The 18,922-nt window shown below is 42.0% G+C and overlaps 1 protein-coding gene across 7 annotated transcripts in view; it reads right to left on the minus strand.

The window, feature by feature from the left end:
* The window catches only part of ZNF560 (zinc finger protein 560), a 56,842-nt gene that overhangs the window by 16,980 nt on the left and 20,940 nt on the right, over positions 1–18,922 (minus strand). For 2 of the 7 annotated variants that reach the window (XM_055239095.2, XM_055239094.2), the window contains 8 exons: positions 13,897–13,985; positions 12,829–12,955; positions 11,818–11,898; positions 9,974–10,074; positions 9,072–9,198; positions 8,313–8,393; positions 7,788–7,870; positions 3,614–5,475 (listed from right to left, as the gene is read on the minus strand). In XM_055239095.2, the coding sequence (XP_055095070.1) occupies positions 3,715–5,475; positions 7,788–7,870; positions 8,313–8,393; positions 9,072–9,198; positions 9,974–10,074; positions 11,818–11,898; positions 12,829–12,955; positions 13,897–13,926 (2,391 nt within the window). In that variant the 5' untranslated portion in view covers positions 13,927–13,985 and the 3' untranslated portion in view covers positions 3,614–3,714. Of the gene's footprint in view, positions 1–2,076; positions 5,476–7,787; positions 7,871–8,312; positions 8,394–9,071; positions 9,199–9,973; positions 10,075–11,817; positions 11,899–12,828; positions 12,956–13,896; positions 13,986–18,922 lie in introns of those variants that run through there. The other 5 variants (XM_055239096.2, XM_063616008.1, XM_055239097.2 and 2 more) reach the window with 5 other exon arrangements.

Here is an 18,922-nt window from a genome sequence, read left to right on the forward strand (position 1 = left end):
CTATCAAGGGCAGATTCAGTCAGTCCTAGGTACTTGAATTTTCTGAGTAAGGCAAGATCATCAAAGAGGAATCAGGGGAAAGCATTCAATAAATTCTTAAGCCATTCATGGGAAAGATTCCCTAAACAATGAAAAGTAGAAAAAAGCCTTGACCTTTTAAAAATCTACAGCAACCAATACAGTGATTAGTAATGATGGAAACATCTGCCATTAGGATTAGAAATAAAAGTATGCTTGTTTTACTACTTCTAGTTATTATTCTAGTCTTTTCTGCCTAGACAAGACATAAATGACCGAAGGTTACAAGTTAAGTCAGTTACAGATGATATGAAATATGGAAAACTCAAAACAATACATAAAACTAGGATGTTAAAGAATGTTGAACAAGGCTTCTAGTAAAATTCAGTATACAAAGATCAAGTGACTTTATATAGACAATCAGAAATCAGCTTCTAAAAAAAATAAAAAAGGAAATCAGCCCCTGAAGCTAGGCAATTTCTAGGCTATGAGACTAGAGTATCATTTCTTAGTGATACATCACTATTAGTCCAAGCACCAGGATGAAGCCAACCTACAGTATTGTCCTCACCCATGACCCACAAGTCCTCATACTCCAGCAACTGTGAAAAAGTTTCAGGAAGAACCTATAGGTTTTGAGACAATCAGGATGGCATCTAAGGACAGTCTATGAGGTGACAGAAGTCACACAAGGCAATTAAGACTAATCTGCGTCTTTTGTGTCACTGGCAACAGTTAAACACAACAAAGATGGGTTAAAATAATCACACTCATACCACAAGAGAACCAGTCTAAAACCCGTTCCTCTCCATAAGAAAACATGTAACATGAAAATGCATGGACCTCGATTGTTTTTTTTGTTTTGTTTGAGACAAGGCCTCTGTCACACAGGTTGGAGTCCAATGGCACGATCTGAGCTCACTGCAGCCATGACCTCCCTGGGGTCAGTGAGACTCCTATCTCAGCCTCCTGAGTAGGTTGGACTACAGGCACGTGCCATCATACCACGCTAATCTTTGTATTTTTTGTAGAGATAGGGTTTTGCCATGTTGCCCAGGCTGGTCTTGAAATCCTGAGCCCAAGTGATCCACCTGACTTGGCCTCCCGAACTGCTGCGATTACAGGCATGAGCTATTACACCCAGCTGATTCAGGATTGGTAAACTTACCTGAAGCTTTGGATTACCATTACACTGGCTGGATTAAGAACCACAGAAAGAATCACCAAGAAACAACAGCCTTAATGGCTGTACATGATGTAACAGAAATATTTAAATTTGTACCACTCAGACTGGAACCTGGTTATGCAGTTTTTGTGTGTGTGTATTCCAGGGCCACATTCAGGAAGTGCCAGTGATGGTGTCAAGCACAGCAGAATATCATGATCATCCATGTTCACAGGAGTTTTTCTGTTTTCATAGCACATGGACAAAATGAAAACCCAGAAATGGGTCATACTGCCAATCATAGCAGTTAACTGACTCAGGCATATATGATTGCTTTGCCAAACAGGGGCATCAAAGACAACATTCGTGGTTCCCACCACCTCTCTGCACTGCCTGATAGTACAAGAGTTCCCACCTCTCCAGGTGAAGGGTTATGGGTGTCCCTCCATGGCCATGAAATCACGGTATCTTATGTTACTATCTGTTAGTTCACCCTTTCTCCACTCAGACCCTTCTTCAACCCTGACCATTTACCTGAAAAGATCAGGTTTGAAAAGAACAAGAGTATTTTTACATTTTAAAGCCGTATTATAACTTTTACCTTGGCCAGTGTGAGCCACTACAGGTGGACCATGTCTAAGAATATGACAAACCAAAAAGAGAATCTACACTGTTAAAACAGGATTGTCTGAATCCTGAAGGCCCACTTTAGGTCAGTTGTAACCCAGAGGATGTATAGCAACTAGAGTGGTGTTGCTATAGGAGAAAGACATACCATGCCAGGAATGAGCAGCGGGGTATGAGAAACTTCCAAAATAGTTCTACAGAACCACCCAGAAAGCCATGTCTTTGACAGGTTTCAGGGAAGCAATTCTGATATTCCATACATGCCCAGTTTCTCATAAGTGTGAATGCCCCTCATATTCACTAAAGAATATAAAAAACTACTTTCCAACATTTATTACCTTCATGAAGTTTTTCTCCACTGTGAAATTACAGGTAAACACCAAAGTATTTGGCAAGAATAAAACTTCTGAACATATCTTACATCAAACATATCTTACATAAAAAGGGTTTATCTCTATTCCAAGAACCCAAGGAAACAGTGAAAGCTATTTCTTTTTTTTTTTTTTTTTTGAGATGGAGTCTCGCTCAGTCGCCAGGCTGGAGTGCAGTGGCGTGATCTTGGCTAACTGTAACCTCTGCCTCCCTGTTTCAAGCGACTCTCCTGCCTCAGCCTCTTGAGCAGCTGGGATTTCAGGGGCGTGCCACCAGGCCCAGCTGATTTTTGTATTTTTAGTAGAGAAAGGGTTTCACCATGTTGGCATGGATGGTCTCGATCTCTTGACCTTGTGATCCACCTGCCTCAGCCTTCCAAAGTGCTGAGATTATAGGCATGAGCCACTGCACCTGGCCAGCTCTCTACATTTCTAACATTGTACAGCCTCAGGGTGAACTCTTACACAGTGCAATGTCAGCAGATTCCAATGGTTCTCCCACATGCCTTTAACATTATGGAGCATCTTCAGAGTGTAAGTTCTTTCCTATCTTTGAAGTGAACAGGGACAAATGAGCACTTTGACACAGTGCTTACATTGATGTTTTCTCACCAGTGTGAATTACAATGTGACAATTAAGGCATATGGACTTCCAAAAGGATTTTCTTCATTCCTTACATAAAATGGGTTTCTTTGGCCAGGCGCAGTGGCTCACACCTGTAATTGTACCACTTTGGGAGGCCAAGGCGGGCAGATTACCTGAGGTCAGGAGTTCAAGACCAGCTTGGCCAACATGTTGAAACCCCATCTCTACTAAAAATACAAAAAATCAGCCAGGTGCCGTGGTGTGTGCCTCTAATCCCAGCTACTGAGGAGGCTGAGGCAGGAGAATCGCTTGAACTCAGGAGGCGGAGGTTGCAGTGAGCTGAGATCACGCCACTGCACTCCAGCCTGGGCCACAGAGCGAGACTTCATCTCAAAAAAAAAAAAAAGTTTCTCTCCATGGTGTTTACATGTTCAGTAAGATGAGAACACCAGGTGCAGTGGCTCACGCCTGTAATCCCAGCATTTTGGGAGGCGGAAGCACATGATCACTTGAGGTCAGGAGTTCAAGACCAGCTTGGCCAACATGGTGAAATTCTGTCTCTACCAAAAATATAAAAAATTAGCCAGGTGTGGTGGTGCATGCCTGTAATCCCAGCTACTCAGGAGGCTAAAGCAGGAGAATTGCTTGAACTTGGGAGGCAGAGGTTGCAGTGAGCCAAGATCATGCCACTGCACTCCAGCCTAGGCGACAGAGGGAGACTCATCCAAAAAAAAAAAAGGGAACTAGTGTTTTCCCACATCCCTTACATTTACAGGGTTTCTCTACAGTGTGAGTTTGTACATGTCTAGAAAGATTCAAGTGTTCAGGCTTTCTCACATTCCTTACATTGATAGTGTTACTGTCTCCTGTGAATTTTTACATGCTCAGTTAGGCTTGAGGAAACAGCAAAGGTTTTTCCACATTCTTCACATCCACAGGGCTTCTCTCTAGTGTGTTTTCAAATGTGCAATACGAGCTGAGAAAGAAGCAAAGGCCTTCCCACACTGGTCACATTCAAAGGGTTTCTCTCCCATATGAGTTCTTAAATGTTGAATACGTCCTGAGGATGTACGGAAGGCCTTCCCACATTCCTTACATTTATAGGGCTTCTCTCCAGTGTGAATTCGCACATGATTGGTAAGATCTGAATGACAAGTGAAGGCTTTCCCACAGTCCTTACATTTATAGGGTTTTATTTCAGTGAGAGTTTTTAAGCGATCATGAAAGCACAAGGAATTTCGAAAGGAATTTCCACATGCATTACATTCAGAGGTCTTCTCTGCAGCATGAGTTTTTAAGTGTTGAGTTAGTACACAAGACCTACTGTAAGCTTTTTCACATGCATTACATTTATAGGGTTTATATCCAGTGTGAGTTCTTAAATGATCAACTAGACTGGAGGAGACAACAAAGGCTTTCCCACACTCCTTATATTCATAGGGCTTGTCTCCAGTGTGTCTTCGTAAATGTTTAGTAAGATCTGAGCGTTCCGTGAAGGCTTTTCCACATTTCTTACATTCAAATGGCTTCTCTCCAGTGTGTCTTCGTAAATGTTTAGTAAGGTATGAGCGCTCAGTGAAGGCTTTCCCACATTTCATACATTCATAGGGTTTCTCTCCAGCATGTGTTCGTAAATGTCTGGTAAGATATGAGCACTTAGTGAAAGTTTTACCACATTTCTTACATTGATAGAGTCTCTCTTCCGTGTGAGTTCGCAAGTGAATACGAAGACAGGCAGAAGAGGTAAATGGTTTCCCACATTTGTAACACTTAAAGGGCTTCTCTCCAGTGTGAGTTCTCAAATGAGCAAAAAGAGATGAGAAAGAAACAAAGACTTCCCCACACTGGTCACAGTCAAAGCATTTCTGTCCTGTGTTACTTCTTCTATCTTCGATAACACCTGAGGATGTACCAAAGGCCTTCCCATATTCCTTATGCTCATATGGCTTTTCTCCGTTATGAATTCTCAAATGTCCAAAAAGAGATGGGTAAGAAATAAAGGCTTTCCCACAGTGGTCACATTTAAAGGTTTTCTCTCTGGCGTGACATCTTATATGTTCAATAAGGCCTGCAGATGTACCAAATGCTTTACCACATTCCTTACACCCATAAGGCTTCTCTCCAGTGTGAGTTCGTACATGTTCAAGAAAACCTGATGGCACAGTGAAGGTTTTGCCACAGTGCTTACATTTATAAGGTTTTATCCCAATGTGGGTTTGCATGTGATTATTAAGGTGGGTAGGGTATCTATAATCTTTTCCACATTCCTTACGTTCATAGGGGTTTTTAATAATGTGTGTTTCAACATTTACAGCATGGCTTGTGGAGTGAGTAAATGCTTCCCCACATTGCTTCCATTCATAGAGTTTTTCTCTGCTCTGAGTTTTCCTGTGTGCTTCAAGGTGTGACTGATGAATGAAGGCTTTCCCATAGTCAATGCATTCAAAGGATTTATCCTGTGTACACTTTCTCTGGACCTGAACATTTAAAATCAGGCTGAAAGATCTTCCATGCTTACTGAACACAGAAACTTTCCTTATGGTAGAGGTTTTATTGTATAGAGAAAGGAGGTCTTTTGCATACTGAATACATTCAGATGTGTTGTCTCTATTTTGAGTACTCCTATTGGTCTTAGGGCATGAATGTTTACAGAAGACATCTTCACATTGCTTACAGTCATAGAGTTCCTCTCCATTTTGGTTTCTTGCCTGTTAACACAGGAATGAACAATAAAGGAAGCATTTTAGCAGACTTATTAATAGATACCACTCATCTAAGAAACATGATTATTATTATTTTTGCCACTTTTTTTTTTTTAATTTTTTTTTGCATACAAAAACAATAAACATTTTCTAAAAATACATACAAACAAAAAGATGCGTATCAAACATATTAGGAAGGTTGCACATGGGAAGTCGGGGAATAGAAATGGGGGTGGGAGTTAAAATAAATGAGAGAGGGACTTTATATGGATCAGTGATAATAACTCAATCCTCTATTTGACAAAGAAGAGGGAGAAGGAAGAGGAAGAAAAAGAAAGTGGGATAAAGGATCAGAAAGGGAGGAAAATAGAAAAAATTAGAGTATGACTCCAGGGTAGACCTGTTTTGTTGTCATTGAGTTGGTTGGTTGGTTTGTCTGTTGTATTCTTCATGTTTCGCCAAGTTGGCCAGACTGGTCTCGAACTCCTAGCCCGAAGTGATCAACCCACCTCGCCCCCCAGAGTGCCGGGACCACAGCATGAGCCACCACGTCCAGCCCCCACATTGCTTCTGACCTCCGTGGTAGACCTCCCAGACGGAGCGGCCAGGCAGAGGAGCTCCTCACTTCTACCCAGACACGGGGCGGCCGGGCAGAGGGGCTCCTCACTTCCCAGACGGGGCGGCCAGGCAGACGCTCACTTCTTCCCAGACGATAGGTGGCCGGGCAGAGGCGCTCCTCACTTCTTCCCGGATGGGGCGCCCAGGCAGAGGCGCTCCTCATTTCTTCCCGGACGGGGCGGCCGGGCAGAGGCGCTCCTCACTTCCCAGACGATGGGTGGCCGGGCAGAGGCGCTCCTCACTTCTTCCCGGACAGGGGCGGCCGGGCAGAGGCGCTCCTCACTTCTTCCCGGACGAGGCGGCCGGGCAGAGGCGCTCCTCACTTCTTCCCGGACGGGGCGGCCGGGCAGAGGCGCTCCTCACTTCCTCCCGGACGGGGCGGCCGGGCAGAGGCGCTCCTCACCTCCCAGACGATGGGAGGCCAGGCAGAGGCGCTCCTCACTTCCCAGACGGGGCGGCCAGGCAGAGGCGCTCCTCACTTCCCAGACGGGGCGGCCAGGCAGAGGTGCTCCTCACCTCCCAGACGGGGCGGCCGGGCAGAGGCGCTCCTCACCTTCCAGATGGGGCGGCGGCCGGGCAGGGGCTGCAATCCCAGCACCCTGGCAGGCCAAGGCAGGCGGCCGGGGGGTAGAGGCTGCCGCGAGGCCAGACCACGCCACCGCACTGCAGCCCGGGCAACACCGAGCACTGGGTGAGCGAGACTCCGTCTGTAGTCCCAGTACCTCGGGAGGCTGAGGCGGGCAGAGCACTGGGCGTCAGGAGCTGGCGACCAGCGTGGCCAAGATGGCGAACGCGTGCCTGCATCCAAAGGAGAAAAGGCAGGCAGCGGTGGCGCGCGCCGGCAGTCCCAGGCAGTCCGTGGCGCGGGCAGCAGCAAGCCGAGTAGATTGTAGCCTGGGCCAGAGAGGGAAAGAAAGAAAGAAAGAAAGAAAGAAAGAAAGAAAGAAAGGAAGGAAGGAAGGAAGGAAGGAAGGAAGGAAGGAAGGAAGGAAGGAAGGAAGGAAGGAAGGAAGGCAGGCAGGCATTTTTGCCACTTTTATAACATGCATATATTTTCTACCTTTTGGATTTCCTTCAACTTGAATAATGGAACCCTACTGTAAGAATCCTATGCCATCTGCTCTAATCTTGGAAAGATTCCTATAGCTTTTCATGAAGTTATTTTAAAAACTCAAATGTCTAGTTATACATGTCAGAATGAACATTCATGGGAAGTCTTAAGTACCAAGCTTCACACTAGGTATGGGATCTCTCTCCAGATATTTCTCCCCTTGGGTGAATTGGGTGAATGCCACTTCTCTCAAATATCTATCATTTCTGCTGCTTTCTTTCTTTTTTTTGAGATGGGGTTATGCTCTGTTGACCAGGCTGGAGTGTGCAGTAGCACGATCTCAGCTCACTGCAACCTCCACCTCCTGGGTTCAAACGATTCTTCTGCCTCAGCCTCGCGAGTAGCTGGGACTACAGGCGCACGCCACTATGCCTAGCTAATTTTTGTATTTTTAATAGAGACGGGGTTTCACCATATTGGCCAAGCTGGTCTCGAACTCCTGACCTTGTGGATCCACCTGCCTCGGCCTCCCAAAGTGCTGGGATTAGAGGCATGAGCCACTGTGCCTGGCCATTTCTGTTGATTTCTACAATGCAATATCAATCTTCTCTGAATGTGAAAAATAAGAAAGTTCTTTTGTTAATCTTACCAACTGTATCCCATTTGATGTTTTTAAACAAAAATTATCTTGCCAAAGGGCTGGCCCATTGGTTTTCAGGCACATTTTCCATTCTGAAATAAAAGAAAAATATATATGAGAGTTTACACATGAAATGGTAGGTTAAATAAAAAGCAGACAGATTTGAGCAATTAATATATGTCTAAAATTTGGCAATCATATGGGGTCAAGTTTTAATAATTTTTAGAACAACTTATTCTATGAAAATTAAACACAATAGTGAACAGAAACAGTACTATCAGGGAAGGAAAAGTAGGAAAAATTGGAACAAAAGCATACAATAAAACTATAAACATAAAGAAGGTCATTTGTTAGGTAACAGGGAAGTCTGGATAGATGCAAAGCAATGGAGGATGAAAAGTTAAGATATCCCAAAACATCCAAGTCCAGTGGACTCAGCCTTCTGATTCAAAGGGCATCTTATAAAACTTCATTATGCTTCCAAACATACTGAGAACTTCTCATGGACCAGGGTTGTTCTTCACAAACACTCACCTTGGAGAACTCTTGGCAATGTGCTCAACTCTTCCTCTTCCTCCAGCCAAGAGATCAGACTGGGTTTGAAGAGCTGGTAACCTGTACACAGGGAGATACACCAATGGAAGAGGCTCATGCAAGAAATGGCAAACTTTTCCATGAAACAGGGACTATGTTTCTAACTAAAGCAGTGAAAAGCACTTAAATTGCATATATCCCATCTTTCTGTTCTCTGAAGACACTGGTTATCTCTGACCTCTGAAATTCACATTCAAGTTTAATCCATTTCCTGTTTGCCCCAAGAAATAAGCACTAGCAGTGAGTTGCACTTTTTCTTTCTAAATGGCAAATGTTAAATACAAATTCTAAAAACCACTAAAACCTTTATTAAAATAGAAACTAATAGAAGCTCAAAGACAGATCTTGATTCTCCTGGGAAAACTCCCATTCCAGTAGTTCTGAACTTTAGAGTGAATTACTCATCTGAATACAGGGCCCCAACAGCAGACTTTTTGATTTAGTACATCGAGTCTGAGAATGTACACATATCTAAGAGAGTGATGGTGATGCTACTGATGCAAACTACCATACAAGATTAAAACCCATTAGTACAGGAACTGTCTCTGTTATTTCCTATTTTACTCATTTAAAAAATTTTTTTTCAATGTGTATATATCCCACTGTATTCAGATTTGACATCACTAATCCTAGAATACAGTAAGTATATAATTTGTATCTTGTTCCAGAATAGGCTACAAGGGATGATGCCAGACTTACCTACTGAGGACAGGTTCTTGTAGTTCTCCAGCATCACATCACTGTACAGGTTTCTCTGAGTTGGGTCCAGTAAAGTCCACTCTTCCTGGGTGAACTCCACAGCCACACTGTCAAAGGTTACCAGGTCCTAAACCATCAGACACATGCTGATTTGAGCCAAGTAACATCTCCACCAATGCTGGCTGAAGAATGAGGAAGGGGGACCCAATCCCTGTAAAGGGTACTGAGTGCTCCCACTATCTACACCCCAAGGTTCAATGGCCCTAGGAACTCTTCTATCCACATTCACTGTCAATTCCCTCCAATAACATGGCTGTAACAGAACCTCTTACACGTAAACTTATCAACCACAACTAGACCGGGAGCTCATCTCATTTGATTCTTCTCTATTGCAATACACTCCTGAGCACATGACAAATACTTGATAAATGAGGATATGGATAAATTCCTTAAGAAAAGAACACTTTCATACCCCTTACCCTCTGTCCTGGCACCCAGAAAAATAAATGTGCAGCTGGCACCAGGAAAATGAACACTAATTCGTAACTACAAAAATACTGAGATAATTTCCAGGGTAATTCCTCACCAATATGAGAGGTATGACTTTCTGGGGAAAATTCAACTAGGGTCTGTGTATTTGCTTTAAGGAAGAATACAGACAGGAGTACCTACAAGAAAATGAGCCTTTGTTGATATCATTACTCCAATTTTAGAAGGATACAACTTTCACACTAAGTTTGGATCTCCCCAAATTCATCATTATCAAAGCATCTCTCCAGAGACATTGCTCCCTCTTGAGTGAATGCTATTTCTCTCAATTATCTTTTGTGCTTATTTTCTACATTGGAAGTCCCAACATTCTCTGAGTGTGAAAAATAAGAAATACCCTTTCTTAACATTACCATTTGTATCCCATTAGAAGTTTGTATTTTCCAAAAATCCTGCTGCAGTGCTGAAACACTGGTTTGATGTTTTATTGCCCAGTCTGAAACAAAAACATAAACTGAGGTTTTTTTTTTAAAAAAAAAAAAAAGGTAAAATGAAAGAGTTAAAAATTATAGGCCTCATTCATATTTGTTTTTAAAATAAACATAAGAAAAAAGAAAGCTAAATTTGAACATTTAGACTATGTCAAAAAATTGGCAATGATGAGAATAAAGGGTCAAAATTTTAGCTAATTTGCTAAAATTGACTCATTTAAATTTAAAACTAATGTTAAACAGAAAGAATGTTATTAGAAAAGTAGGAAAGATCTGGGCCAAAGCCATATTTCAAAGCAAAGAACTTGAAAAACAAAATATATAGTTTCATAAGATCATAGAAAGTTGGAGTAGATGGAAATTTAAAGAGTATCAGAAATTGAATATTTTCTAACTTCTAAGATAAATGGCCTTAACCTTGTGAGAGAAGGTGCATCTTAAAAAGTTCCCTCAGAGGGCCGGGCGCGGTGGCTCACGCCTGTAATCCCAGCACTTTGGGAGGCCGAGGCGGGCAGATCATGAGGTGAGGAGATCAAGACCATCCTGGCTAACACGGTGAAACCCCATCTCTACTAAAAATACAAAAAATTAGCCGGGCATGTTGGCAGGCACCTGTAGTCCCAGCTACTCGGGAGGCTGAGGCAGGAGAATGGCATGAACCTGGGAGGCAGAGGCTGCAGTGAGCCAAGATCACGCCACTGCACTCCAGCCTGGGGGACAGAGCGAGACTCCGTCTCAAAAAAAAAAAAAAAAGTTCCCTCATTATGTTTCTGATGGTTTGGATGTTAGCTCCCACCAAATCTCATATGGAAATGTAACACCAAATACTGGAGGTGGGGCCTGGTGGAAGATGTTTGGCTCATGGGGGTGGGTCCTTCATGAATGGCTTAGTGACATACTCGGAGTAATAAGTGAGTTCTTGTTCTGAGTTCATGTGAGACCTGGTAGTTTAAAACAGGAGTCTCCAACTCCAGAGCCATGGACCAGAACCAGGCCACAGCACAGGAGGTGAGTGGCAGGAGAGCAAGTGAAGCTTCATTTGTATTTATAGCTGCTCTCCATCCTAAATGCCTCCTGAACTCCGCCTCTTGTCAGATCAGCAGCAGCACTTGAGTCTCATAGAAGAGCAAAATCTATCATGAACTGTGCAAGTGAGGGATTTAGCTTGCGCGCTCCTTTTGAGAATCTAATGCCTGATGATCTGTCACTGTCTCCCATCACCGCCAGTTCCCCAAATGGGACCATCTGGTTACAGGAAAACAACCTCAGGGTTCGCATTGATTCTACATTATGGTGAGTTGTATAATTATTTCATTATATATTACAATGTAATAATAGTAGAAATAAAGTGCACAATAAATGTAATGCACCTGAATCATCCTGAAACCATCTCCCTGCCACTTGGTCTGTGGAAAAATTGTCTTCCATGAAACCGGTCCCTGATGCCAAAAAGGCTGGGGACCGCTGGTTTAAAAAACTGTGACACCACCCCCAACTTCTCTTTTACTCCCTTTCTCATCATGTAATTTGTCTGCTCCTCCTTTGCCTTCTGCCATGATTGTAAGGTTTCTGAGGCTCTCACCTAAAGCAGATGTCAGAACCATGCTTTCTGTAGAGCCTGCAAAATCGTGAGCCAAATAAACCTATTTTCTTTATAAATTACCCAGTCTCAGGTATTTCTTTCTTACAACACAAGAACAGACTAACACAGCTTCCAAACATACTGAACTTCTCACTGACCAAGGTTGTTCTTCATAAATACTCACCTTGGAGAACTCCTTGCTGAAAGGTCCTCAACTCTTCTTCTTCCAACCAAGAGATGACACTGGGTTTAAGGAGCTGAAATCCTTTACATGAAGAAATGATACATTAATGGAAGAGGCTCAGGCCAGGCACAGTGGCTCATGCCTGTAATCCCAGCACTTTGGGAAGCTGAAGTGAGTGGATTACCTGAGGTCAGGAGTTCGAGATCAGCCTAAGATGGTGAAACCCCCATTTCTACTAAAAATACAAAAACTAGCTGGGTGTGATGGCATGTGCCTATAATCCCAGCTACTTGGGAGGCTGAGGCAGGAGAATTGCTTGAACCCAGGAGGCAGAGGTTACAGTGAGCCGAGATCATGCCACTGCACTCCATCCTGGGCAACAAGAGCAAAATTCCACCTCAAAAAAAAAAAAAAAATTAATGGAAGAGGCTCATGCAAGAGATGATAAACCTTACATTATAGAACTATAGTTCTTAGAGAAAGCAGTGAAATTATTTCAAATGGACTAAAACTGAAAATATCTCTTCTTTCTGTGCACCCAAAAATTGGCTATCTCTAACCTTTGCAATGCAAATTAATGCTTATGTACACATTTACAAAGCAATAACCCTTTAGTCACAGAAATAAGGTATGTTGTCAAACTCCTGAATAAAGAAATAAAGTGAAACAAAGAGACCCTTGTATACTTGGAGAATAAAACTACACCAGTGATTCTTATAGTGCATCAAATTGATGTGGAAGGATAGTTAACACACAGATAACAATCCAAGTAGAGAGTTTCTGATTCAGTAGGTCAAAGGCAGAGACTAAGACTGTACATTTCTAAGGGAGTAACAGTGATGCTGTCGAAACTGGACCACACTTTGAAAACAACCACAGTAATTAAGACCTATTATGGCAGGGACAATGTCTCTGGTGAATTCAGTGTTGAACAAACCAATTCTGAAACATAGCAAGTACACAATGTATATCTCTTCCCTAAGAGGCTGCATAAAATCATGGCAGTCTTACCTACTTTGGCCACGTTCTCATAATTCTCCAGCATCACATCTCTGTATAAGTTTCTCTGAATTGGGTCCAGTAAAGTCCACTCCTCCTGGGTGAAGTCCACAGCCGTATCCTCAAAGGTCACTGAGTCCTAAACCATCACATACATGCTGACTTGAGCCAAGTAACAGATCAACCGATGTTCACTGAAGAATCAGTTAACAGACCCCAATGCCTATAAAGAGTTGTCTCTCACTATCTACCCAAAGCTTAATAATCCCAGGTAAATCTCAGGTATTCCTCTCTCTATCCTTGCTCATTCACTACTTACCAATTCCAGTTGTATGGCTTTAATGGCACATCTCAAACATGAACTTCTCATCACAAGCAGCCTGTTGAGTGCTTTCTCAACTTATTTCCCTCTACTAAAAGATGTCCCAGAGTACACTGCATCATATACTTGATAAACAGTGATGAATGATTAGCCTTTTTTTTTTTTTTTGGGAAGCAGGGTCTTGCTCTGTCATGCAGGCTGGAGTGCAGCGGTGTAATCATAGCTTACTGCAGCCTTGACTTACTGGGCTCAAGTGTTTGTCCTGCCTCAGACTCCCGAGTAGCTAGGACTACAGCCATGCACCACCATGCCTGGCTTTTTTTTTTTTTTGTAGAGACAATGTCTCACTATGTTGCCCAGGCTGGTCTCAAATTCCTAAGATCAAGCGATAATGCCACTTCTCAGCCTCCCAAAGTGCTGAGATTACAAGTGTGAGCCACTGCACCTGGCCAGGATTAGCCTTTGAGTAAAGGATGCTTTCATCTTCCTTTCCATCTGCCAGACCACTCAGCAAATAAGAAACATATACCTGGCACCAATAAGGGACAAAATTAATTAACAATTACTGAAATGCTGAAATGCTTTTCAAGGATTACCAGTATGAGAACCTCCACTCCCTGGGGAAATTCAACAAGTGACTCAGTGTTTGAGTCTTTATTTACTTAAAGAAGCTCTGGAGACACATCTGCCTAGAAGGAAATGTGTTTACCTGGTGATGCAAGTATGTCATTTTGTGGAAGTATACATTTTCTGCATACCTGATAACAATTTGTCAGGGAGTAAGCCATCTTCCCTTCTGCCTCTGTCTTTTCTTCATGAAGGCAGATTGGGTTCCTAGAAAGAAGATCTGGAAAAGAAAGAAGGCATAAGAACCCAGACATAATCACAGTTCCAACATTCACATGCATGGAAGTTATTCCATCCTGGTTCGAAATTCTCTTATAATTCATATAAACTCACAGAAATATACATTACATCCATAAAATGCCACTGCAATTCTGTCTAACCTAGGGCAAGAAAAAGGAATTGTGAGCCAAGCTGTCGTAAGTAAAAGTATAATATCCTCATTGCACAGATAAAGAAACTTTTTTTTTTTTTTTTTGGAGATGGAGTTTTGCTCTGTTGCCCAGGCTGGAGTGCAGTAGCATGATCTCAGCTCACTGCAAGCTCTGCCTCCTGGGTTCATGCCATTCTCCTGCCTCAGCCTCCCAAGTGGCTGGGACTACAGGCGCCCACCACCACGCCCGGCTAATTTTTTGTAGTTTTAGTAGAGATGGGGTTTCACCGTGTTACCCAGCATGCTCTCAATCTCCTGACCTCATGATCCGCCCAACTTGGCCTCCCAAAGTGCTGGGATTACAGGTATGAACCACTGCACCCAGCCAGGTAAAGAAACTTAAGACCTGAGGAATGTAAGTCTTTTTGTGCCCACAGTAATATAACTCACAAATGAGACTACGCAGCACCTCTTCTCAAAGTACACACGTAAGGGGGCTAACTTACACAACAGCCCTCTCTGGCCCACTTCAACACCTCAGAAAGGAACTACTAACGTGAATACTAAGGCCTAGAGCCCTGGACTATATATTCTGCATGGGGTACTGATATGGTGTGGCTCTGTGTCCCCACCCAAATCTCATCTTGAATTGTGATAATCCCCACATGTCAAGGGCAGAACCAGGTGGAGGTAATTGGATCACGGGGGCAGCTTCTCCCATGCTGTTTTCGTGATAATGAGTGAGTCTCACAAGATCTGATGGTGGGTTTTTTGTTTTTGTTTTTGTTTTTGAAACAGAGTCTTGCTCTGTCACCCAGGCTGGAGTGCAATGGCGCAATCTTGGCTCACTGCAACCTCTGCCTCCTGGGTTCAAGCAATTCTCTTGCCTCAGCCTCTTGAGTAGCTGGGATTACAGGCACGTGCCACCAGACCTGGCTAACTTTTGTATTTTTAGTAGAGACGGGGTTTCACCATGTTGGTCAGGCTGGTCTCAAACTCCTGACCTTGTGATCCACCCGCCTCGGCCTCCCAAAGTGCTGGGATTACAGATGTGAGCCACCGCGCCTGGCCGATCTGATGGTTTTATAAGTATGTGGCATTTCCCCAGCTTGCACCCATTCTCTCTCCTGCCACCCTTCTGAAGAGGTGAAGAGGTGCCTTCTGCCATTGATGCCACCCTGTGAAGAGGTGCCTTCTGCCATTGATGTAAGCTTCCTGAGGCCTCCCCAGTCATGCGGAACTGTGAATTAGTTAAACCTCTTTTCTTCATAATTATCCAGTCTTGTGTATTTTTTCATAGCAGTGAGAACAGACTAATATGGGTACCTAAAGCAGATTTTTGGAAAAACTTACCATAGGGCAAATCCATGGCTTCAATCCTGTGAGACTGACAGTGAAATATGTCTGGACACAGTTTTTTGTGATTCCAAGGACATGTCAGGGTAGCTTATAAATCTAAGTGGATAACTGGCAATCTATTCCTCTTTATATAGAGTATCTGGACTCATGTAGACATCAATCATTAATCAACAAGCATTACTTATCAGTCATCAAATACCATATATTAAATCTTTACTGCTGGTGATATGTGTGAAACCCACTAGAAATAGTATATGTTCTGTATAAAATGAGTATTAATAACACCGAATGCCATTTACTAGGGACTGTTATATGTTAGACATTACATATATATACACATATATATATGCATATACATATATACACATATATATATGCTCACTTATCTGAACAATATCCCTATTTAGTGCTGAAAAAACTCTAAATTCAGAAAACACAAATGACTCTTCTAATATCATCTACTTAGGAAGTGGTGAACCAGGACTTGAATGCAGTCAAGTTTGTCCCTAAGTCTAATCCTCTGTGGTTGTTGTTACTCCCCCATAATGACTGCCATATAAAGGACTCGGAATTGATACCTGGCTTACTTAAAATGTGCTATTCTACTTTTGACTATAAAGAATTAGAACCAGAATGTCATGGCTTTACAAACAAGTCAGAACTCATTTCCAACTCTGGTTGCTTCAACAGGGTTCCAAGTAGAAACACTGAAGTTAGTGTTCTGAGCTCTGCCCATTGCTCCTGCAAGAGGACAAAAAACATGCAGAGCAGCAATGGAAAATCAGACTCTGCCCCCCTACATTGACTATTTGATGGGTCTTCTCAGAAAATCACCTCTTATTATTATTCATGAGTTCTCTTTTTCCTAAAACTTCTGCTTGTATTTTTATTCCTTCCTTCCTTTACGGTTCTTACAAATCAAATGAAAAACACAATTGAGATCATCAACAGTAGAGAAAGAAAAGAAAAAAATCTTTGAACTTGAAAACAGACTATTTAGAAATACACAAAGGAGAAAAAACAAAAATGCAGAAAAATTAGACGATTCAACGGACATCATCAAAAGAGCAAATTTTTGAGTTACAGGAGTACAAGAAGACAAGAAAGAAACAAAGAGAAGAGGCCAGGTGCAGTGGCTCACGCTTGTAATCCCAGCACTTTGGGAGGCCGAGGCGGGCGGATCACGAGGTCAGGAGATCGAGACCACGGTGAAACCCCGTCTCTACTAAAAATACAAAAAAAAAAATTAGCTGGGCGTGGTGGTGGGTGCCTGTAGTCCCAGCTACTCGGACAGCCTGAGGCAGGAGAATGGCATGAACCCAGGAGGCGGAGCTTGCAGTGAGCTGAGATCGCGCCACTGCACTCCAACCTGGGTGACAGAGCGAGACTCCGTCTCAAAATAAAATAAAATAAAATAGATAGGAACAGAGAATAAAATAAAAGGAACAGAGAACACATACTTAAAGAAACAATAACAACGTTTCCACACTGAGGAAAATATATAAATATCCATACTCGCGAAGGGCAAACATCGCCAATCACATTGAATCCAAACAAGGCTACCCTAAGATATAATATAATCAAACAGTCAAAAATGAAAAGCAAAGTGAGGATCTTGAAAGCAGCATGAAAAAGGATGCAAATCACATATGAACAAGTTCCAATAAGGTTATAAGCAGGCCTGTCACCAAAGACGTTACAGGCCAGGAGAGAATGGGATGACATATATAAACTGCTGTCAGGAAAAACAAACAAACAAAAAAACTGCTCATGAAGAATGCCATACCCAGCAAATCTGTCCTTCAGGAATGAAAAAGAGATGAAAATTTTCAAAGAAAAACAAAAGCAGAGGTAGCTCATCAACACCAGACCTAACAAGAAATGCTAAAGGGAGTTCTCAAGCTTAAAAAAAGGACACTAATTAGTAACAAGAAAAAAAAGTGCAAAACTCAGGTAAAAATAAGCACATAGCTAAATTCAGAATACTCAAACACTGTAATGGTGGTTTATAAATGAATTATATCCTTACTATGAAGGTTAAGAGATAAAAGTATTAGAAACAGAGCTAAAATAATTCGTTAAGGGATATACAATATAAAAATATGTAAATTACGATATCAGAAAAATAAAATGAGGAGAGGTTGAGTTAAAGTATAGTTATTTTATGTGATCACAGTTATTGGCTTAAAATATCCTGCTATAAGATGTTTCATGTAAGTCTTATGGTAACCACAAAGCAAAAATGTATAGCTGACACACAAAAGATAAAAATTAAAGAATCGAAAGTACACCACTAGAGAAAATTATTAGTCACAAAAAAAGACAAAGGAAGAAACAAACAAAGAATATTAAAAAAAAAACAGAAAACTTAACGAGCCAGGTACAGTGGCTCATGCCACTAATCCCTGCACTTTGGGAGGTGGAGGCAGGTGGATCACTTGAGGCCAGAAGTTCAAGACTAGCCATGGCCAACATGGTGAAACCTTGCCTCTACTAAAAATACAAAAATTAGCCAGGCATGGTGGTGGGCACCTATAATCCCAGCTATTCAGGAGGCTGAGGCAGGAGAATCACTTGAACAAGGAAGGAGAATCGCTTGAATCTGGCAGGTGAAGGTTGCAGTGAGCCAAGATCACGCCACTATACTCCAGCCTGCACTTTTTTTTCCAAAATGGAAAAAAAAAAAGAACACTATTAACAAAATGGCAGTAGTAGGTTCTTACCTACAATGATTACTCTGAATGCACACACGCTAAATTCTCCAATTCAAAGACAAAATGGCCAAGTGGATTAAAAAAACAAAGACACAAATGATATGTTGTTTACAAGAGACTCACTTCATCCTCAAGGACATACATAAATTAAAAACAAAAAGGCGGGGAAAAAAACACTCCACGCAGATAGAAACCAAAAGACAGCTAGGTTAAGTATTACTTATATCAGACAAAGTAAACTTTAAGTCAAAAACCATAACAGGACACAAAGGTCGTTATATGATAATAAAGGGATCTACCAATCAATAAGATAGAATAACTATAAATATACAATTGGCCATCTGAATTCATGGGTACCACATCTCCACTTATTAGGGTAGATTCAACCTGCCATGGATTGAAAATATCCAGAAAAAAAAAAATGCATGGGTCCAACTTTATTATGCATGTGCAGATATTTTCCCTGCTCATTATTCCCCAAATAACACAGCGAAACAACTATTTACATAGCACTTAAGTATTACAGTAATCTAAAGATGTTTTAAAGTATATGAGAGGATGTGCATGATTTTCAAACAAATACAGCATCATTTTATAAGAGACTTGAACATGCCTAAATTTTGGTATCCACAGGTAGGGGAGGGGTTACAGGAACGGGGGTTAACCTGAAACAAATCCCACACAGATTCCAAAGGATGACTACATATGCCAACA

This window comes from Symphalangus syndactylus, chromosome 13 (assembly GCF_028878055.3).
Source record: "Symphalangus syndactylus isolate Jambi chromosome 13, NHGRI_mSymSyn1-v2.1_pri, whole genome shotgun sequence".
Lineage (NCBI taxonomy): Eukaryota > Metazoa > Chordata > Mammalia > Primates > Hylobatidae > Symphalangus > Symphalangus syndactylus.